The 23513-nt window shown below is 38.1% G+C and overlaps 1 protein-coding gene across 3 annotated transcripts in view; it reads right to left on the minus strand.

Annotated features, from left to right (window-relative positions):
• PI4K2B (phosphatidylinositol 4-kinase type 2 beta) overlaps positions 1–23513 on the minus strand; it is a 35378-nt gene that overhangs the window by 2751 nt on the left and 9114 nt on the right. For 2 of the 3 annotated variants that reach the window (XM_031664687.1, XM_031664689.1), the window contains exons 3-9: positions 21729–21929; positions 20321–20452; positions 17147–17300; positions 15750–15817; positions 12303–12402; positions 7545–7678; positions 6918–6977 (exon numbers count right to left, since the gene is read on the minus strand). In XM_031664687.1, coding sequence (XP_031520547.1) covers positions 6918–6977; positions 7545–7678; positions 12303–12402; positions 15750–15817; positions 17147–17300; positions 20321–20452; positions 21729–21929 — 849 coding nt within the window. The remainder of the gene's footprint in view (positions 1–6917; positions 6978–7544; positions 7679–12302; positions 12403–15749; positions 15818–17146; positions 17301–20320; positions 20453–21728; positions 21930–23513) is intronic. The other variant, XM_031664688.1, reaches the window with a different exon arrangement.

The raw sequence follows: 23513 nt of genomic DNA on the forward strand, positions 1-23513 counted from the left end.
GGGAAACTAAAATATATTATATATCATGTTCAAAGATACTCTGAGAATTTATACTTCAGCATGCAAATAAGGTTATGAAACACAATACATAGATTATAGCTTATTCTGTTCTCTGTTCAGGTAAAATAAAATTATAGCAATTCGTTTTCTTTTTTCGCTGCATATTAGGAAAAATGTTCTTTATTGTATACTTTAGAAATACAGATTTCTCCTTCAGGTATTTGAAAATATCTAATATATACATCCTATGCATTTCACTGGTTCTTGTAAAGACTAGTCAATAGTGATAAGCACAAATGTTTTCACATAAAGCCATACTAATAAATAAACTTCATAATACTTTAAGTATAAACTAGATGGTTTATTGATTGATTGATTGATTTGATTGATGATTGTAGAGATGGGATCCTGCCATGTTGCCAGGGCTGATCTTGAATTCTGGGCTCATGTAATCCTCCCACCTTTGCCTCTTAAAGTGCTGAGATTACAGGTGTGAGCCACCACAGCTGGCCAAACTAGATGGTTTCAGTTTGTAGAATATTTGGAGTATTTAACACATCAGGAAAATAGATCTTTACTAGTAAGGTGTTACAGGGTTATAGGTTATATTTATGTTTTAGGATCACTTTTAAGTTCTTCCCTTAAAATTTTCTTTTTCTTTTTTTTGAGACAGGGTCTTGCTTTGTCACCCAGGCTGGAGTGCAGTGTGCAATCACAGTTCACTGCAGCGTCTGCCTCCCAGGCTCAAGCGATCCTCCCACCCCAGACTCCAGAATAGCTGGGACTACAGGCACACGCCACCTCAGCTAATTTTTATACTGTTTGTAGAGACAGGGTTTCGCTTTGTTGCCCAGACTGGTCTTGAACTCCTAGGCTCGAGAGATCCATCCGCCTCAGCCTCCCAAAGTGCTAGGATTATAGGCATGAGCCACCACACCCAGCCTTCCCTTAAAATTTTCTAAATTGACTACATTTGGATAACAAGAAAAAAGTAATTTATGAAATTTGAGTTTATTATAAGCATTGTTCCTACCATGAATATAAAAGTGTGCACTAGCACAGTTAAGGAAGGAAATGTTTTGGTTAGTTTCCTCTTTGGGTTTTAAAAATTCTATTCTAAAAATGTTAGTCTAAATATACCAATTTAAGTAACAGCTAATATTTTCCTGACTCTAAGAACAATATGTGACTCTTGCAGAGAATATGGAAAACAGAAACGTTGGCCAGGTGTGGTGGCTCACACCTGTAATCCCAGCACTTTGGGTGGCCAAGGTGGGTGGATCACTTGAGGCCAGGAGTTTGAGACCAGCCTGACCAACATGATGAAACCCCAACTCTACACAAAAATACAAAAAACAAAAATTAGCCAGGTGTGGTGGCACATGCCTGTAATCCTAGCTATCAGGGAGGCTGGGGCATGAGGATCGCTTGAACCCGGGTGGCAGAGGTTGCAGTGAGCTGAGACTGCGCCACTGCATTCCAGCCTGGGTGAAAGGGAGACTCTGTCTCCAAAAAAAAAAAAAGTATAGGAAAACGAAAATTGCCCTACAAATGATCAATTTTCAAATAGTTACAGAAATTGCATAAATTATTAAATCCTGAAATTAATCTATTAATATTTCTCTGGGAATTCAGAAGACACTTAATAATTCTGCATTTATTTACTAAGGAAACACTTACTGAGCACTCACTGTGTTGGGGAGAAGAGGTGACCAAATGAGGGAAAAGCTATGTAAGCCCTTAAAGAACTCAAGTTCTAGAAGCAGCCACATGAACAAGTAATTGCAGTATAGTGTGATGGAAAGGACCTCTGCCCTGACTGTAAAATCTGATCCCCTCCCCCCCATACCACCTATTTTTTCATTTCTCAAAGAATAACCAATCTATTACTCTCTGTTTAAATCAGAGAGGATTATTTAAAAAAATAGAATGGAGCAAATTCTGCAGGCCAGGGGAGACACTAGACTTCTCCACCCATGCCATAATGACAGCTTGATAGGGATTTGACAGTTGTGGTCCAGGCAGGTGGTATAAACTTGTGGGCTTCTACATATCGACTTTGCTTTCCTTTAGATTAGTTCACTGGTCTTTAAATTTCAGGGGGCCTGAGAATTACTGCACTATATACATCAAACCACATATATTCTACTTTATCGTAGATTTTAAGCTCTCTCTCTATAGCAATATACCCCATATGATGATTTAAAATCAAATTTCTGAGTAAAATGTGACACCAGCATATTCCCAGGGAGTGCTGCAAAAATCAGAACAACTCCCTGTAGGCAGGAGGAGTTTAGGAAGACTGACATGGGGGCTGAAAGAAAAACTCTTTCCTAGATAAAGAGGGAAAGGCATCAAGGGGGAGAGAATCGCATGCACAAGGGCACCACTGGGAAAGGGGAAGGAAGAGCAGTTCAGATTTGCCCAGCCCAGGGAGAGGGGCAAAACGGCAAGAGATAAAGGTAGACACACTGTTTGGAGCCTGACTGTGAAGGGTGTTGTTGACTGTGCTGAAAGCCTGGACTTGAGCCTGTATACATGGACAAATTAGAGGAGTTTTAAACAACAGAAGACATGCTCAGATTTGTTTTTAGAGATTGTCCTTGTTTCAGTGTGGAAGAGGAACGGGAGAAGAGGTAAGGGCAACTTAGAATGTCAGTAAATCCGGAGAAGAGATGATAAGGGCCCCGGGCAGAGGCAATGCCTAAATGCTGCCAAGTGGCCAGGCTGGCAGCCCCCTCATTTCACAGATACATATTATTCAAGCCCTTTGAGCCACAGTCATTCCACCTAAAATGTAGATTACTCTGTGGAGGTGTTGTGAGGATAAACAATAACAAGCATCATTAAAGTGTCCAGTAAGGGGTCAAGCACCAGGAGGTACTAAAGGGTTAGTTTCACTCTCTTTAACACCAATTATTATTAAATCTGTAAATGAGTTTCTGGTATATAAATCTCTGAATATAAGTTCATTGTGTTTTCAGAAAAAGTTTTAGTTATTATTTCTGCATTTTTTCAGGTCACATGGAAAATATATTTCACATTGCTTGTAAGTAAATATATTCTCAGTTTCAGTGTTCCAAATTAGAATATTAGATGAATTTTACCTACCCTGATTATGACCTATTGCTATTTAATATAAAATTCAAAACATGGTTTATCTTTAATGTTCATAAACATTGCTACCAGCTCTGAATTAAAAAAAAAAAAAAACTTTCATATTGTTTCAGTCCACATCTTTATGTGAAGAATTAGAGCATGCCATTGATTATATGTGTAAAACTCACGGCTTACTACAAACTAGGGCAAAAGACTTGGCTGTAGAAAGCACAAATCATTAAGTTAATAGGTAAAACTGGAAGGGAGAGGGATTTAAATTATATTTATAAATGACAGAAATAACACAAGTATTTCGACGCCAGGAATTCACTGAAGTAATTATTCTGTTGTTTGGAATACAGGTTAATTTTTTTTTTTTTTTTTTTTTTTGAGATAAGGTCTTGCTCTGTTGCCCAGGCTGGAGTGTAGTGGTGTGATCACAGCTCATTACAACCTTGAACTCCTGGGCTCAAGCAATCCACCCACCTTGGCCTCCCAAACTGGGATTACAGGCATGAGCCAACACACCTGGCCCAATACCTGATTTTTTTTAGATCTTTTTTTTTTTCTTAAGAGATGAGGTCTTGGTCTGTTGCCCAGGCTACAGTGCAGTGGCTATGCACAGGTGTCATCACAGTGTACTACAGCCTCAAACTCTTGGGCTTAAACAATCCTCCTGCCTCAGCCTCCCAAGTAGCTGGGACTACAGCCGTGAGCCACCATACCTGGCCTTAGACTAACTTATTTTTAAATAAGTAAAAAACAGCCAAAACCAGAGAGCTACACAATCATGTACATAGTCAGGACATATTATCTTTTTTGGCTATCAGAAAGTTCAAAATCAAATTAAAATTAAAAAACAAAACAAAATCAAATGACAACGTGTAATAACCAAAGTATCATCATTTTCTTTCTTTCTCTCCTAAGTTATTGACCCTGTCATCTTCATATTTTATTACATTCATTTTTATAATGCCTTTTTCTTTTGTGCATGAGATAGGATATGAGTAAATAAACCTGAAATAGGAGACAGCCACGGACACATCTTTGTAACAGATCTCAGAACTGGAACACTCCCACACCTTCTTAGACAGGCTTTTTTTCTGAGACAAGGTCTTGCTCTGCTGCCCAGGTTGGAGTGCAGTGGCGCAATCTCAGCTCACTGCAATCTCCTCTACCTCCGGGGCTCAAGTGATCCTCCTGCCTCAGGCTCCTGGCAGCTGGAACTACAAACACATGCCACCACGCCCAGCTAATTTTTGTATTTTTTTGTAGAAATGGGGTTTCCCCACGGTGCCCAGGCTGATCTTGAACTCCTGAGCTCAAGCAATCTGCCCTCCTCTGCCTCTCAAAATGCTGGGATTACAAGCATAAGTCACTACACCCAGACAGGCGCTTTTTTTTTTTTAATTTAAATTCCTCGGGTGTTAACTTTAAACCACAATTAAAGCTTACAAAATTATTTACAGCTTTTATTTACTTCTTTATTTTAAATCAGATTCCTAAAATAAAAATAAAGCTTTAGGGATAAGAAAGTTCCAGAAGATGAAGCATATTGATATGTCAAGTCAATTTGTTTCAAGCAAAAAGGTCAAATCAAGGCATACTTATCTATGCCTAAAAAATTTAGCTCAAATAAGTTTTGGGATGGCAAAACTCTGCAACATAATTATAATCATTGATCACCAAATCCTTTCATTGATGCCTGAATTACCAGAAAAAGCCTCTTAGTGAGGCTACTTGGCTGTCGTCTCCTCATCTACTAAGCAAATCTGTACCCCACTGTCCAGCCCAGCCTTCTGCAGCAGTCCTTAACTTTTTTGAGGGATATAAATATTTTTGCTGAGATATAAATCCTATCTTCTCTCATACCCAACCCAAAATGCACATATTAACAACATTTTTCAAGGAGTTCATAGAAGAACCCTAGAATTAAGATCTCCTTTTCAAAAACTTCTGTCTCATCACAGCCCTTCTTTAATGCGGAATTTCTAACTGCTCCAATGCCTTCCTTGTGGAATCTATCTACATTCTGGTGTTTAAGGCCCTCTATACTCTGGCTCCATCCTATTTCTCGAGCCTTCACTTAACTACTGGAAACTCACGACTGCATTAAGGACTGCATAAATGTGACAGAGCAGAGAGATGCATGAGCTGATTACCTGTCCCTTTTCACCGAGCCCGGGCCTTCTCTGCAGAGCAAAACTCCATGACAGCAGAAACTTGGTTTTGCTTACTGCCTTATCTCCAGTGACTAGTTGCCAGCACTAGTTCTGTCAATAAATACTTGGTGAATGAATGAATGATTCTCTGATGTAATTATATGTACTTGTTAAAGTTGTATAATATAATAATCAGTGCAAAAACTTGACCCACTTTGTTTGCTACAGGCATTGTGGCAAACAGATACTTTAAATGTATATTTTAGGAAGAGAATGTTAATTTATAAGACACTAAAAGACAATGTTTACAGTACAATTTATTTCTGTTTCAAGCTTTCCTTTTGGAATAGAAATACCATTCATAGAGTCCAAGAAGCAGCAGTCATCTGAGAGTGAGCCCAGCCTGCAGGCCCACATCAGCAGACTTAATGCCTTGTACTTCTAACCTTTAACTAAAGGTGAGGAGGGGCTGGGCATGGTGGCTCATGCCTGTAATCCCAGCACTTTGGGAGGCTGAGGTGGCTGGATCATGAGGTCAGGAGTTCGAGACCAGCCTGACCAACACGGTGAAATCCCATCTCTACAAAAACATTAGCCGGGCGCGGTGGTGCATGCCTGTAATCCCAACTACTTGGGAGGCTGAGGCAGGAGAACCGCTGGAACCTGGGAGGCAGAGGTTGAAGTGAGCCGAGATCGCACCATTGCACTCCAGCCTGAGCGACAGGGCAAGACTAGGTCTCCCAACAACAACAACAACAAAAAAAGTGAGGGGGGGGATCAGGGAGAGGACTGAGTTACAATTAGTTTTTTCATGTTACAATCGACGCTCAATCTTGGTGACATGGTTATTCAGTGACTGCTCTAGCAAAAGCCAAACATATTCCGCAAAACAATAATAATAAATAATAATAATAATAGTAATCTATTGGCAACAGAACTTGGTACTGAAATGTCTAAGTGAATGGATCTGAGGGGGAAAAGGTAGTGATGCCCAAAATAGCTATCAAAACGGGGACCAACAATTCACAGCAAGGGAAACACTGAGCTAAATAAACAGTACACAACAAGGTCAGAACTACCTGATTTATAAGATAATAGAGGGAAGAAACCACTGAGCTAAATAAACAGTACACAACAAGGTCAGAACTACCTAAGTTATAAGATAATAGAGGGAAGAAACTATTGGAGTCAACTTCATTTCTTTTTTTTTTTTTTTTCTGAGATGCAGTTTCGCTCTTGTTGCTCAGGCTGGAGTGCAGTGGTGTGATCTCAGCTACTGCAACCTCCGCCTCCCAAGTTCAAGTGATTCTCCTGCCGCAGCCTTCCAAGTAGCTGGGATTACAGGTGCCCGCCACCACACCCAGCTAATTTTTTTTTGTATTTTTAGTAGAGATGGGGTTTCACCATGTTGGCCAGGCTGGTCTTGAACTCCTGACCTCAGGTGATCCACCCGCCTTGGCCTCCCAAAGTGCTGGGAATACAGGCGTGAGCCACTGCACTAGGCCGAATCAACTTCATTTCTAATCATCTGGGCTATTTTGGTTCAGCATAAGAGGTAGTATTAAAAATTCCATCTCCAGATCACAGTGGAGAAAACAGTTGACCACTGTTTCAAAGAGATTTTTTTCCTTATGAACAAATAAAAAGGTAACTTACCTGACCCCTCATCACAGACATCTGACTTTCAAAAGTGGCTTTGTCAAATCCTTTGTCAGTCTATTACAGAAAAGAAAAAAACAATTCCCAAAATAAAGACTTTGATATAAATATCTGAAAACAGATGAACTCTTCAACTCAGCAAATAAGGCCATTAAAAAGCTTTCCTAATCGATAAAATAAAACAAAAATAATATTTTTACCTGAGGTATTTTTGTATACTCCCAGAATGACATGAATAGACTTATTTATTTGTACCCCAATTTGTTCCAGAAAGGATTTAAGATGACTTTCCAGTCAATGAATTTAGGCTTTTTAAGAGAACTAAATCATAGCAGGTCACCAAATATGTATTATAATTTATAGAGTCTTCTTGTAAAAATTCAACTTTTGAAGAAAACAGCAAATTAAATTTTAATGTAGTCTCACTTCAAAGAATGCTCATAGTAAGTATAGCTTTATGAATGTATGCTCCTGTAAATAAAACTGCTAATTCCTTTCTCTCCTGTCAGGTTTTATGGCAAGCAGCAATACAAGAAATAGTACATTGCAAATTAGCTCTATTAAGCAGTCTCTTCTATTTTAAGATTTCATTTTCTGCAATAATCAAACTAAGCATTAACTTACCTTAAAAAGTTCATACAGATCTTCACATAAATCTTGCACAAAGTTCATGTCAGAAATATATGGTAGAATCAAGCTTCTTATTTCTTCAGAAAAAGGAACTTTTGCTTGAGGAAGCCAAGCCCAGTGAAATGGATCTAATAGAGAAAAAAGCATTCTCCTCATCAGTGGTAGGAAATGGTTTATTTAGACTCACATTTTTCCTGGTTCTTTCCTACAACTCCCAGGTTCTCCCCAAAAAAGGACAGGATAAGAACTTAATCAGAGTAAAACTACACACTGCAATCCAAATTACTCAGATTTGGACAGTCAATTCAGAGAGTAAACTCGTAATGTCTCTGAGTTTTAGACAGTAAAGAGTAAGAGTTTGGATAATGAATCTATCTCAAATAGTTCTAAATGTATCTCAATCTATCTGGTTCCTCAGTTCAGAAACTGATGACTACCTATACTTTGTACGCAGCCCCAGATTATTTTTATTATTATATATTTCTAAGAGAATGGGTCTCACTGTGTCACCCAGGCTGAAGGGCAGTGGCATGATTATAGCTCACTGCAGCCTCGAACTTCTGGGCTCAAGGGATTCTCCCACCTCAGCTTCAAAAGTAGCTGGGACTACAGGTGCGTATCACTGCACCCAGGCACAGACTGAATACCACGGCTGAGGTCTGCCTGCCCTCCGCAGCTACAAATCATCAGGAATTGACCACTGACTTGTACACAGATGTTCTGAACTTTGCAATCATTAGGAGGTAAACAGGTGGGTCACTTTAAGAGACAAAAGATCCATGACTCTGAGCTAATTCTAATTCTCCCTCAAGAAGACCATTAAATCTACACCGTGCCAGGACTAGAGAGATTTGTACAGGTTTAATCTTCTAGAGAGGGTGCATATTCAGATTCCTGCAAGAGTGTAAGGTTTCTGACATGATCATCCACAGAGCGACCGTGAGCATATCCAATAAGAATCCCCAGCTTTGGTGGATCCTACCACTTTGAAAGCCCTGAAGAAGAAATCTGCCTTTGGAGTCATTTCTCCTCAGTCACCCAGGTGGGGTGCAGTGACACAATCATAGTTCGCTATAGCCTCAATCTCCTAGGCTCAAGCAATTCTCTCGCCTCAGCCTCCCAAGTAGCTAGGACTACAGGAGCTCACCTCAATGCCTGGCTCTCACTTCTTGATCTATCTCATTGCACACAGTAGGAAGGTTACTTTGCATTCTGAAGAAAGTGTTTCCCCTGGCTCACATCTCCTTGTAGATATGTCCATTTTTTTTTTTTTAGTTTTCCCTGAATAATTTCATAGAAGAAAGGCCCTTATTTTTCATCTGCCTCTACATTTAATCCCAACACTCAACTTCTAGTACTACCATCTAAACTCTCTCTCCTAAGGCCACCAGTCACCAGACCCAAGGGTCTGTCCAAAGGCTCACTTGCTGTTGTCATGCTACTTAATCGCTCTGTTGTATGTAGCACTGTTTTCTATCATCTCCTTTATGAAATTCTCTCCTCTGTGGCATTGGAGATACCACTCTACGTTTATCTTGTCTTGTAAGCTACTCCTTCTCTCTTTTGCTAGTTTTTCCTCCCCTCTTTCAATGTCACCATTAGCCGTGATTCCACACTTAGTCCTTTCTCTTCTCTATTTGTTTAAGCATTCATAAAACATTTATTGAATACTTATGTACCTGGCATTGTGCTAAGCAATAGTGTTTGTTCTCTGTGATTTTCCTGGGTAATAGCAAACACACCATGGCTTCCACCAACAAGATGACAGGGTTTTTTTTGTTTTTGTTTTTGTTTTTGTTTGAGACGGAGTCTTGCTCTGTCACCCAGGCTGGAGTGCAGTGGCGTGATCTCGGCTCACTGCAAGCTCCGCCTCCCAGGTTCACGCCAGTCTCCTGTCTCAGCTTCCCGAGTAGCTGGGACTACAAGCACCCGCCACCATGCCTGGCTAATTTTTGTATTTTTGGTAGAAATGGGGTTTCACTGTGTTAGCCAGGATGGTCTTGATCTCCTGACCTCATGATCCGCCCGCCTCAGCCTCCCAAAGTGCTGGGATTACAGGCGTGAGCCACCGTACCCGGCCAAGATGACAGTTTAAAAGCTGTTTCCTCTCTCTCACATCCCAGGAATCAAAAAAATAATAATAATAATAATAAATAAATAAATAAAAACTATATCCCCACTACCAATTCCTTTTCAAGCTCCAACCTTTAACCCCAACTGCATGTTTGATAAAAATTTCCTAGCTGTACCCTTTAAACCCTTTAAAAATGCAATTTACATAAAGGTTCCAAATCATTAGGAGAAAATCATAAAATGGAACCAAGACATTTCAAATCAGCTCAAGAAAAGATAGGACAAGCAAAAAAGAACAAATTACAATTCATGTTTAACAGGAAAAAAATAAGATGGCAGGAAAAGTGTAAGCATATCAGTAGTTTATTGAGACTTAAACTACAAAGTGCACCTATTAAAAGACGCAGACTGGGTTAAAAAAACAGCTAACTATCCTTCGTAAGTCATATATCTAAAACAAAATGATAAACGTTAAAAATAAAATAAAAGTAGATTAGCTGAGTGTGATGCCGTGTGCCTGTAGTCTCAGCTACTCAAGAGGCTGAGGCAGGAGGATTGCTTGAGCCAGGAGTTTGAGGCTGCAGTGAGCTATGAGCATGCTACTGCAATCCAGCCTAGGTGACAGAGGGGGACCTTGTAATTCATTCACACATATATTAATGTAGAGAATAATACCAGGTATATGCTAACAAAATGAACAGAGGTATAACAATGTTACTGAAAACCAAATAAGAAAAGCAAAAACCACTGAGGTATACACAAAGTGGGATATATGTCATACTGATTAAAAAAAAAAAAAAAAAAGAAGAAGCCACCAGGAAGATAAACCACTGGACCTCTACACGTGAAATACAAAGCAAAAAATGCATAGAAATTGAAGAAAAAACTGGCAAAATCACAATCACAGTGATCATTAATTTCCTCTGAAAATTAACAGATTATATAGTCAGAAAATAAGTAAAGGATATGATATGACTAACAACCTTTAGGTTAGTAGACAGAATTTTGTGCTCATTCTTTTCAAATACTATCCTCTAAATAGGCCATATATAGGATCATACAGAAATTACTAACAAACTGTAAAACAGAATTTACACAGGCCATATGCACAGATCACAATGCAATAATGCTGGAAAATAACAACAATGAACAGTTTCTTAGAAATAGTAATAATGTACAATTAAAATAAGCTGACATAGAAATTTTAAGATCAAACAAAATACTTCTAAATTATTCCTGTCAAAAAGAAAATCAGAAAATATGACTATGTAAGGCAGAGTCATAGAGTAGCACCTGTGCAATCCGTGGTTTAGCCAAAATTATACCCAGAGGAAAATATGAGGCCTAATATGCATTTATAGGAAAGCAATATAGGATGAACATAATAGGAAAAAATAATAATGATGGAAAACATAAATCTATAAAAGAAAAAGCAAACAAACTAAAAGCCTGATCTATAAAATAAATAGGCAATTATCTGGGGGGAAAAAGCATAAATAATTAAATAAATAGAAGAGCCAATGCTTAACAACAGACAAATCTTTGGCAAGCCTAATGAGTAAAAGGCTCACTAATAAATTGAAGGAATTTAAAAGAGACATATCATGGATATGAAGATTTTTAAAACATACTATATATTTTTTATTTTATTTTTGAGACAGGGCCTTACACTGTGTCACCCAGGCTAGAGTGCGGTGGTGCCATCTTGGCTCACTGCAACCTCCACCTCCCAAGCTCAAGTAATCCTCTCACCTCAGCCTCCCAAGTAGCTAGGACTGCAGGCATGGGCCATCACACCTGGCCCATTTTTGTATTTTTTGTAGAGATGGGGTTTCGCCATGTTGCCCGGGCTGGTCTTGAATTCCTGAGCTCAAGCGATCTGCTAGCCTCAGCCCCCAAAGTGCTGGGATTACAGGTGTGAGCCACCATGCCTGGCCCATATATCTTAAACACATACAAATATCAGAAAACGACTATAATAAACTCCTATGTTAATTCAATTATTACCAATTTTTTTTTGCAAAATTGGCTTTATTTATCCCTCCTGTCCACACCACCACAAGTATTTTAAGGCAAATTTCAGACATCATTTCATTTCACTCCCTAAACACTCAATATGCACAGAGGGAATTGTTTTAATTATAAGAGAATTCTAATAAAATGCTATACTCATAAATTTAAAACTCAAGAAATCATGGAAAATTTTAAGCAAAATAAAAGTGTCTAAAACTGGTTCAAGAAAATGTAGAAAATGTAATCATTTACCACAAGAGAGACTGGGAAGGCAATTAAAGCACTACTCCCTAAGAATGAGGTCAGGTGGAGGGCAGGCCTAAATTGTTTTATAAGTGAATACAACCAAAAACTTAAAATATAGTTCTACCAAAATATAAAATAATTTCAATGTTATATATATATTTAAAACTGGAACACTACTAAACTCATTTTCCAAGGATAACACAAAGCCTAAAAATCAAAACCAGTCATCCCAAACTAAGCAAACAATTCATAGCAAGACCCTGTAGTATACATTTGCATCCCTAATGCCTAAAACTGAGCCTTAATGAATAATCATATTTCATCTACTTTTTCCTCTTCTATGGTATCTGTAAATTTTTTTCCCTTCTCATTCTGGAAAAAAGATAATTATAGAATCCACAGAAGGTTCTAAATACTCACATGCTCTCCATTCATCAGGATGTTTAAAAGGAAATGCTAGACCATTATCAATTGCAGCTATTTTAATAAGGAATTCTTCATCATCAATCCATTTTGATTCCTACAGAGGAGAAAAATGATATGTTGATAAAAGAACCTATATAAATATTCCCAAAGGATAAATTATTTATAATAATTATTGATGTTTAAGAACATATTCTCTCTGAAAAGCCTACAAAAATTAACAATGCTACCAGAAAAAATACAAATTCACACAGGAATGGAAGAGACTGTCTGAAAAAACATGTATTTCCTAACCACTGTTTTTTAAAATTTGATATTATACCATTACTCAGTAATGGTTTTCTCTTTAAAAGGCTTGAAAATATTGTGACTTTAAAGTGATGTTCTAGATAATTTACTGCTAGATTCATTGCTTAAATGTATGATGTAAAATATTACTGATTTTTTTAAACACAAAAATCACCTTATTAAGACCTAGTCTTTCTTAGGGTCCCAAAGAAATAAGTCAAATACAAAATGCTTCTAAATGAAATTCCTTGAAAGACCATAATTAAATATAATAAGATCTAGTAGAAGGAACCTCAAGATATTCTTGAATGTAGGTGTTATCGTTTGGCCGTGTCCCCACCCAAAATCTCATCTTGAATTGTAATCCCTGTAATCCTTATGTGTCAAGGGCAGGACCAGGTGGAGGTAATCAGATCATGGGGGCGGTCTCCCCCATGCTGTTCTCGTGATAGTGAGTGAGTTCTCATGAGATTTGATGGTTTTGTAAGCGTCTGGCATTTCTCCTACTCGCACTCATTCTCCTGCAACCCTGTGAAGAGGTGCCTTCTGCCATGATTGTAAGTTTCCTGAGGTCTCCCCAGCCATGCAGAATTGTGAGTCAATTAAATCTCTTTTCTTTATAAATTACCCCGCCTTGGGTATTTCTTCATAGCAGTGTGAGAATGTACTAATACAGTAGGCTGTTCCTAACTTCTGTATTCTTCCATAACAGAAATAAAGATCTCAGGAGAAAGAGGGTTTTCATGTTAAAGAGTATTTCTGTGGAAGGTGATTTATCAAGCTGAACTATCTTTAGATGTAATTATTGTGAATATCTGTTTTATTTTATCATGGTGGTTCACATGGCTCTGATGTTAACTTCATATTTTTGGAATTGCTTTACTTAGAAATTAAAACAGACTAAAGTTAAACGTGTGTATTTTTTAAAGGAAAAAAAAGAGTATTCTGATTACTTAAAGACAGATGGCCATTACTACTAAGTGGCCTAGATAAAATAACAAAAAGTAAAACAGAAATTTTTTAAGTTAAAAGCACTACAGTGAAGGCTGATGTGAGGTATGCCAACTTTATTTCTTTTAGTATATATCAAATGTCTTACACCTCATTGAAAGTGCACAAAATATTCGAGCAAAAGAATTTTCAGCAAAATCTAACTGCTCAAGATATACAAATAAAATAATTTCGGGAGCTTACATTTATTTAATTATCTTGAATTATTTTATTTTTTTGAGACAGGGTCTTGCTCTGTCACCCAGCTGGAGTGTAGAGGCACAATCACGACTCACCGCAGCCTTGACCTCCTGTGCCCAAGCGATCTCCCACCTCAGCCTCCCGAATCGCTGGAACCACAGGTGTTTGCCACCATGTTGGGCTAATTTATTTCATTTTACTTTTTCTACTCTCTTAAAGTCTTTTATCCTTAAGTGGTGCTTTAAAAAAATTTTCTTTTTAATTCTTTGTAGACACAGGGTCTCAAACTCCTGGATTCAGTCAATCCTCCCACCTTGGCATCCCAAAGTGCTGTGATTACAGGCATGAGCCACTGTGCCTGGTCCAGGAGCTTATACATATGTGCATTCATGTTTGTATTTTAAGCCCATTTCTGCTACAACTGGCATTTATTTTTATTTCTACCATTCTTTCCTACTTACAACTTTATTAAGGTATAATTTACATACAATTAACTTCCTATATTAACAAGTACAATGTGATGAGCCTTGACATATGTGAAACTTTCACCCCAAAGTTTCCTTGTGTCCCTTTGCAGTCCAGCCTTCCCCCTACCCCAAGACCAGGCAACTACTGGTCTGTTTTCTGTCACTAGAAACTAGTTTGCATTTTCTAATTTTTAAATATAAATATAATCATACGCTATGTTCCTTTTATGTGTAGCTTCTTTCACTCAGCATAATTTTAAGTTTCATCCATGCTATTGTGTATATCAAGTTTGTTCCTTTTTATTGCTAAGTGTTATGAATATATCTATTTAAATATCCTTGATAAACATTTAAAAGTACAAACTTTTAAAAATGATGCAACAGCTTTAAGTCATTACTTGAGAACATAAATTATAAATATTGAAGAAATATTTTTAATCACTTAAAACTTTCCCAAATGTACAAACTGTTTTAAACTTGTAAAAGTATTTTGGAAAAAAAAATCTTATGTAAATATCTAAAACTTGAACTTGGTACTCAAAGTTGATAGCAATGACTCTAAAATCTATAACTCTGACATCAGTGTTGAGGCTCTATGCAGTCTATTATATATGTTAAAACCAGCTTCTTATAAATAGTAAAAGTACTTAATAATTTTTTGAAGTTCAGTGGACGTGATTCACAGGTTAAGCACACACGTTCCATTTATTAGGTAATACTGTATTATTTAACACTGAATGAAAGGACTCAGAACAAAGTGAATTAGTAAAATACAAACATGGTGAACAAAAATCCCAGAAGCCTTTATTACATAAAAGTAAAATATGGGGATTCTATAAATTTCTCAAACTCTAAAAAAGTACTAAGCAGGTATTATGCTTCTATTCTAATATGAAATAAAAAATAAAGCTGCCCAACAATTGACAAAAGAAAAAACAGAACTGGGAGGGATTGCATTGGGAGTTATACCTGATGTAAATGACGAGTTGATGGGTGCAGCACACCAACATGGCACAAGTATACATATGTAACAGACCTGTACGTTATGCAACATGTACCCTAGAACTTAAAGTATAATAATAATAAAAAACAAAACAAAACAAAACAAAAAACAAAAAAACAGAACTGGCTGGGCATGGTGGCACATGACTGTAATCCCAGCACTTTGGGAGACTGAGGCGGGTGGATTGCTTGAGGCCAGGAGTTCGAGATCAGCCTGGCCAACACGGCAAAACCCCGTATCTATTAAAAAAAAAAAAATCAAGAATCAAGAATGCAATGTAAACAAGTGATGAAAATAAAAAGTGTGAGAAAAACAGAAAAAGTAGATGTAAAAACCAAAGATTAAGTGAAAGAAGGAGGAAATGGTGAAGAATAACTTAAAGGAATCTTTTACAGAAATTGAATATATATATATATATTCACAAGTTATACACAATTACATACATATGTGTGTGTGTGTATATATATAAACATATAAAATTGTAAATTTCCTTACCTTATGGTCAATTTCCTTTTCACATTTCTGCTTTTCATATCTGACTAACCAATTATCATTGCCCCTGTCTTTCAAAACAAACAAAAAAATCTGTTACTTCATTTCTATGGACATCATGGCTTAATATCAATGAGAAAAATCTAGTGATCTCCTGATTTTTGAGACTTTCACTGGTTATCCACAGCATATTAAAGGTCACAATTTAACACAAAGAAACTTAAAAAAAAAACAAACCCATAAATGTGAGTTAACATTTATTGAATATTTTCTCTGGGCCAACATTGTTTTAAGTGCTTAGTATGTAATAATTCATGTAATCCTCAAAACTACTACCCTGTGAGGTGATACAATTATTAAATCAAGGTTATTAAAATCAAAGAGCTTTTCTTCACTTTAGGAAGAAAAAGCATTAACCCCTATTTCTAGGCAAATTTCTAAGCAGGCTTACCTCATGTCAGCATAGAAGTGGTCTAGACTGTAAATATATATACATATAAATTAAGACAGTAAATCTGGAAAATTATTTGATGCTTTGCCAAAAACTAAATAAGAAAACATTTTGAACCAGTGGTTCTCAAACTTCAGAATGCATCAGAATTACCTGGAGGGTACCTTAAAACCCAGCCTGCCAGCACTCACTTGCAATTTCTGTTCCAAAAGGTCTGGCATAGTGTCTGAGAAGATGCGTGTTTAACAAATTGTCACGTAATGCTGACCCTGAGAGTCCAGGGACCCACAGTGGGGAGCTCCTGCTTTGGATAATCTACATCAAGGTCAACCCGAGGCCTGCAGGTCACATGCTGCCCAGGATGGCCTTGAATGTGGCCCAACAAAAATTTGTAAACTTTCCTAAAACATTATGAGTTTTTTTTGAGACTTTTTTTTTTTTTTTTTAAGTTCATCAGCTGTCATTGGTGTTACTGTATTTTATGTGTGGCCCAAGACAATTCTTCTTCCATTGTGGCCCAGGGAAGCCAAAAGACTGGACACCCCTGGTCTACATCATTGCCCCTTTATAGCACAGGAAAAATTAAGAGTTTAGTGTATTTATAGACTACACTAACAGTTACGTAATGTCAAAATAAGCACCTAACATAATTTACACAATGAAGCCTTAATTACTCACACTGTGCAGATAACCAATATCTGACTTTGCCTTGTCCCTAGGAAATTCCTCCCTAGGGGACAGGAACTGATCTAAGAGCCTGCTTTGAATCAGAATCTATCCCACACAGGATGACTTCTGCCCAGGAGAGTCAATACTAGGTAGACAGAGGTAGACAGAGAAAGTGGCTTCAAGACTTCAGCAACAAAAGTTTACCACTTTGGTTTAGATAACAAGAATATAGTTTGAAAATGAACAAGATTTGAGTAAACAAATGAGAGAACTTCAATACCTGTATTTCTGATGATGTAATCCAAAACAACCAATCTTTCAAATTGTGACTGAAATTGTTTTCTAATATTCTCAGGCAAAGGGTCAGCTTCAAATTTCCTAAGCCAATATTCAGCCTCCTTGTAACCTTCAACAAATAACTGAAAGGAACCAATCTATAATTTTAAGAACTATAGTTAGAAGAGAAAGTACAAGAACAAGGGGATTAATATTTATATTTCTCAGCAGTACTGTCAAAAAATACGTCATGTAAACACAATAAGAAAGAAGACTTAACACTAATTTAGATAAGCCACATTTATCAAGAAAACTATTTTTATACACTAATTTTAAATAATTGCATAAAGAATACATAGCAGATAAAAAATGCTTACCCCTAGAGTTTCAAGGAGCATAGCAGCTATTTTGGGAAAATTTTAAAAAAGAATAAACATGTATCTCCAATGTGACACTCTGAAAAAGAATGCCGTTTTCTAAAAATATTCATTAAGATGAATGTAATTATGGAGGCCAAATTTTAAACCTATTCTGCTTATTCAATAACAGTGCAATTTTATCTTACTGAATAAACTTTTCCAGATTCTTTTTCTGACATAAAATACAGTACATAATTTTTTCATTTTTTCATTTTTTTTTTAGCTGTTAGACTCTTTCTTTGAATTCTAAATAAATCATTTTATTTTAAAAATAGGATGAGGCCAGGTGTGGTGGCTCACACCTGTAATCCCAGCACTTTGGGAGGCTGAGGCGGGTGGATCACTTGAGGCCACGAGTTTGAGACCAGCCTGGCCAACATGGTAAAACCCCATCTCTATTAAAAATACAAAAAATTAGCCATGTGTGGTGGCACGCGCCTGTAGTCCCAGCTACTCAGAAGGCTGAGGCAGGAGAATCGCTTGAACTTGGGAGGCGGAGGTTACAGTGAGCCAAGATGGCACCACTGCACTCCAGCCTGGGTGACAGAGCGAGATTGTCTCAAAAAAAAAAAAAAAAAAAGAAAAAAAAGGACAGATTCCTTAACCACACAGATTCACAGATTAAATACCCTGTCTAAAATTTTAAAGAACAAATCTATTAATCATAATATTGATAGTGGTTTTGAAAAAGTCCTTTCCTTGAAGATACGACCATTTAAAAAGGCATTTTTGTTAACAAGAGTACTAGTTAACAGTAAACAGTTTGTTGGAGAAGGAAATACAAATTTAAGTAGTATGTGACAAACAGGTAATAGGTAACCCTAGTTTCCTTCAAAAATACAAACAAATCACCACAAAGAAAATCTGCTTTTTATTCTAACGCTTTATGTTTTTGTTGTTGGCATGAAATTTTAATGATTTCCTAAAGGTGTTCTTCAAAATACTTATAACTAAGAACTAGTAGTCATAAATATGGAAATAATATCCTCCTTTAGGCCTTTTAAAAACTTTCAAACTCCCTGCCCACTTTGAGTAAAATTTATCTTAAAAGTTAGGTTAACGATGAATTCCTACTGAAATTCTTTTTATCTAGATAAATGTACAGAAGCAAGAAAATCATAAGCCAAATACATTTCTAAAAAATAAATCTTGGGCCGGGCGCGGTGGCTCAAGCCTGTAATCCCAGCACTTTGGGAGGCCGAGACGGGCGGATCACGAGGTCAGGAGATCGAGACCATCCTGGCTAACATGGTGAAACCCCGTCTCTACTAAAAATACAAAAAACTAGCCGGGCGAGGTGGCAGGCGCCTGTAGTCCCAGCTACTCGGGAGGCTGAGGCAGGAGAATGGCGTAAACCCGGGAGGCGGAGCTTGCAGTGAGCTGAGATCCGGCCACTGCACTCCAGCCTGGGCGACAGAGCGAGACTCCGTCTCAAAAAAAAAATAAATAAATAAATAAATAAATAAATCTTGGCCGGGCACAGTGGCTCACACCTGTAATCCCAGCACTTTGGGAGGCCGAGGTGGGAAGATCACGAGGTCAGGAGATCGAAACCATCCTGGCTAACACGGTGAAACCCCGTCTCTACTAAAAATACAAAAAATTAGCCGGGCGTGGTGGCAGGCGCCTGTAGTCCCAGCTACTTGGAAGGCTGAGGCAGGAGAATGGCATGAACCTGGGAGGTGGAGCTTGCAGTGAGCCGAGATAGCGCCACTGCACTCCAGCCTAGGTGACAGAGCGAGACTCTGTCTCAAAAAATCAATCAATCAATCAATCAATCAATCAATCTTAAAGCTTTTCCTAGAATGCCTTTCCCATTAACCCTCTCTACTCTTGTTTAGCTGGCTGCTTACCATCCCTCAGGTTTATTTAAAGGTGATAAGAAAAAAGAAAATCTAATGTGTAGTAAGTAAACATAGCTGCTACCATTTACTTAACCTTTACTATGTACCAAGTACTTGACATGAATTTCTTAGTTTTATCCTCACAACAACCTAAGAGGTAGTTTTTATCATTCTCATTTTATGGAAACTGGGGCTTAGAGAGTAAGGAACTTGGCCAGGCACAGTGGCTAACACTTGAAATCCCAGCACTTTGGGAGGCCAAGGCGAGAGGATTGCTTCAGCCCAGGAATTCAAGACCAGCCTAGGCAACATGGTGAGACTCTATCTCTACAAAAAAAAAATTTAAAAATTAGCCAGGCTGGTAGTGTGCACCTGTGGTCCCAGCTACTCAGAAGGCTGAGGCAGGAAGATTATTTGAGCTCACGAGTTTGAGGCTGCAGAAAGCCCTGTTCACAACACTGTACTCCAGATGGGGCAACACAGTGAGACCCTCTATCAAAAAAAAAAAAAAAAAAAAAAAAAAGAGAGAGAGAGAGAGAGAGAGAGAGCGAATAAGGAACTTGCCCAAGGTCTCAGAGCAAACTAGCAGAGAGGCTGGGATTAGGTCTGATTCCAGACCTGTGCTTTTACCCATTATTTTATAAGCCTTTCATGCAACCTCTTCCTGGAAACACCTCCCATCCCTCTAAACTGGTTTAGATGTCCATCTATCCTCTAAGAGCTCCCTGAACTTACCATCATCTCAACAGCTTTATATTACACTGAAATTACCTGTTTACTATAAGCTCCTGGAAGATGAAAAATCTGTGCTATAATAATATCCACATCTAACAGCACAATGCGCATTCTAGCTCCTATAGCTCAGGATGTATGTGCCCGATTGCCCTCTAAATAAAGTTTATCAGAGAAACTTACCTTAGGAGGGAGTCCTATCCTATGAAACTTTCTACCCACTTTCGGCACTTTTTCTAAAGCATACTTTTTGCCTCTTGATTTTGCACGGTCAATCGCATTATAGTTAAATGTCTCACTGACAAGCCAAACCACCTAGAAACATACAATATAGAAAAATGGTTAGAATTTGTATTATAGTATCTCTATTCATATACACCATGAAATTCACTCTAATGATGAAAATTAGCAAAGTGTAACTCTGTAATAAAGGCCCTAGATAATCTAAAACAGAAAAGCTAGGGAATTTTGCAAAGCCTTGTTAAATGAATGGCACATATTTCCTTCTGAGAATGGTATAAAAGCCTTTCAGAGGCCTAAAATTTGCCAGTGGTGAAAGTAACAGCATTAAAATGTAGACTTAGGAATAAACATTTTAAGAAAGAAGGCTTCAAGTAAAAATTTAGAAAGGATGCCAGGTTAGCTGGGTGCAGTGGCTCACGCCTGTAATCCCAGCACTTTGGGGGTCTGTGGCAGGTAGACTGCTTGAGCTCAGGAGTTTGAGACCAGCCTGGGCAACGTGGAGAAATTCCATCTCCACTAAAAATACAAAAACTGGCTGGGTGTGGTGGTGCACGCCTGTATTACCAGCTACTCAGGAGGCGGAGGTGGGAGGATCACCTGAGCCCAGCAGGACGAGGCTGCAGTGAGCCATGATTGCATCACTACACTCCAGCCTGGGCATGAGACCCTATCTCCAAAAAAAGAAAAGAAAAGAAAGGATGCGGGTGCCAGGCACATGATGGTATGTGCCTGTAGTCCCAGCTACTCAGGAGGCTGAGGTGGGAGGATCACCTGAGCCCAGCAGGACAAGGCTGCAGTGAGCCATGATAAAGAGAAAAGATGTAGGTGCCAGGCACATGATGGTATGTGCCAGTAGTCCCAGCTACTCAGAAGGCTGAGGCAAGAGGACTGCGTGAGCACAGAAATTTAAGGCTAGTCTGGGCAACACAGCAACACTCTGTCTCTTAAAAAAAAAAAAAAAAAAAAAAAGAAAGAAAAGAAAAGAAAAGAAAAAAATTTTGTATAAAGGCTGAAAGGACAACAATAGTAGTCTTTAAGCACATTGGCTATCTCTGCCTTCAATAGGATCTCTGGATCCCCTGATATTTTCCTGCCTTCTGAATGCTAGGTCTTTATCCTCTTTTTGTTAGCATTGTCGGATCTCACAGGGACAAGACACATTCCCTCAAATACTTTGTGGATCTACACTAGAATCAATTTACTAGTTACCAGTCACTAATGACTCTTGGACTACTACCAAAAAAGGGGCTCCACTTTAGGTTCTATCATTAGGAATAAATACTGAAACATTCAGATATAAGCAGGTTGTAAATTAAAAGTCCATGGTTAAAAATAAAGTCTGGCTTACCTTTGTTTTAGGTACGATGCCCAGATGAAGCTTGTTGTCCACAAAATAGGCACCCGCTTCGGAAAGGTACCCCTGATTAGGAATCAGGCAGCCTCGGCCAAAGCAGCAAGGGCAGCAGACCTTATGGACATATTTGGTCCATTTTGGATTGAGTTGACCATAAGGCTCTTCTGATTTGGGTTTAAACACACCAATAATTTTCTATAGCAAAAAGTAAAAATCTTATTAGACTTTTTATATATATAGATAATCATCCATAAAATGCATTCTAATAAATTGTTTTCTACTGCTTCCCACCAAAGATATAGGCACAAATCCTCAAACTATTAAGAGGATTTATAAACCTCAAATATTAAGATATTTAGTTCAAATCACATTTTCGTATTCATTCTCATTCAACAATCTAAAATCAAGACCAGTAGTTTTCAAACTGTGTTCTGACAAACCCTGGGAAGGTGAAGGCAAGGCTCTAAGACCCCATGCCACTTGACCAGATTAACTCTAATTTCACCTGTTTTATATTGCTGGATTTCCAAGTTAAGAAAGAGTTTCACTGGGCCAGGTGTAGTGGCGCACACCTGTAATGCCAGCACTTTGGGAGGCCGAGGCAGGCGGATCACAAGGTCAGGAGATCGAGACCATCCTGGCTAACACTGTGTAACCCCGTCTCTACTAAAAATACAAGAAATTAGCCGGGCGTGGTGGCGGGCACCTGTAGCTGTAGTCCCAGCTACTCAGGAAGCTGAGGCAGAAGAATGGCGTGAACCCGGGAGGTGGAGCTTGCAGTGAGCTGCGATTGTGCCACTGCACTCCAGCCTGGGTGAAAGAGCGAGACTCTGTCACAAAAAAAAAAAAAAAAAAAAAAGAAAAAGAAAAAGAGTTTCACTGATTTTTAAATGTTTGAAAACCACCATTCTAGGTCAAACAATGTTATTATTCAATATCTATTACATATCCACATTACATGTTTGCTGTTTACTTTCCCCACATTAAAGTACATTGTAATAAGCAGGGACTTGGTTTGTTAGGGCTGCATTTCCAGTACTCAGAACAGTACCTGATGCACAGTAGACATCCAAGTATGTGTTAAATTAACGAATCCAATGACAAAAACCACCTCTAAAATACAAAGATGATAAGATACAGTACACATCCATGCTGTCAGATTCTCCTACTTTAATTCTTTTCCAGTTATTTTTTCAGGAACCAACTTAAAGTAAACTCTTGGCCAGGCCCGGTGGTTCACACCTGTAATACCAGCACTTTGGGAGGTGAGCAGATCACTTGAGGTCAGGAGACAAGCTGGCCAACATGGGGAAATCCCATCTCTACTAAAAATACAAAAATTAGCTGGGCATGGTGGCGTGCGCCTGTAATCCCAGCTACTCAGGAGGCTGAGGCAGGATAATCACTTGAACCAGGGAGGTGGAGATTGCAGTGAGCTGAGATTGCACCATTGCACTCCAGCCTGGGCGACAGAGTGAGAATCCATCTTAATAAATAAATTGATTAATTAAATAAAATAAACTCTCTCCTATTAAAAAATCTTTTTTTGCTCATGAATGTCTAAAAGTCTCTATACTCTTATCGTTTGATACAATATATTCATATTCAATTTAGAAGCTTAATTATCCTTAGACAAGAACAAATCTTATTATAAGTATATAATTGCTTTATAACACAATAAATATAATGCAATACAGTCTGAGTCACTAGTAAAAAAGTCAGCAAGATCAAATTAAGAAATCAAGCTTAGAATAAAGATTGAGAGATTGACAGTACCTA

The sequence above is a fragment of the Papio anubis genome, chromosome 3, assembly GCF_008728515.1.
Source record: "Papio anubis isolate 15944 chromosome 3, Panubis1.0, whole genome shotgun sequence".
Classification (NCBI taxonomy): Eukaryota; Metazoa; Chordata; class Mammalia; order Primates; family Cercopithecidae; genus Papio; species Papio anubis.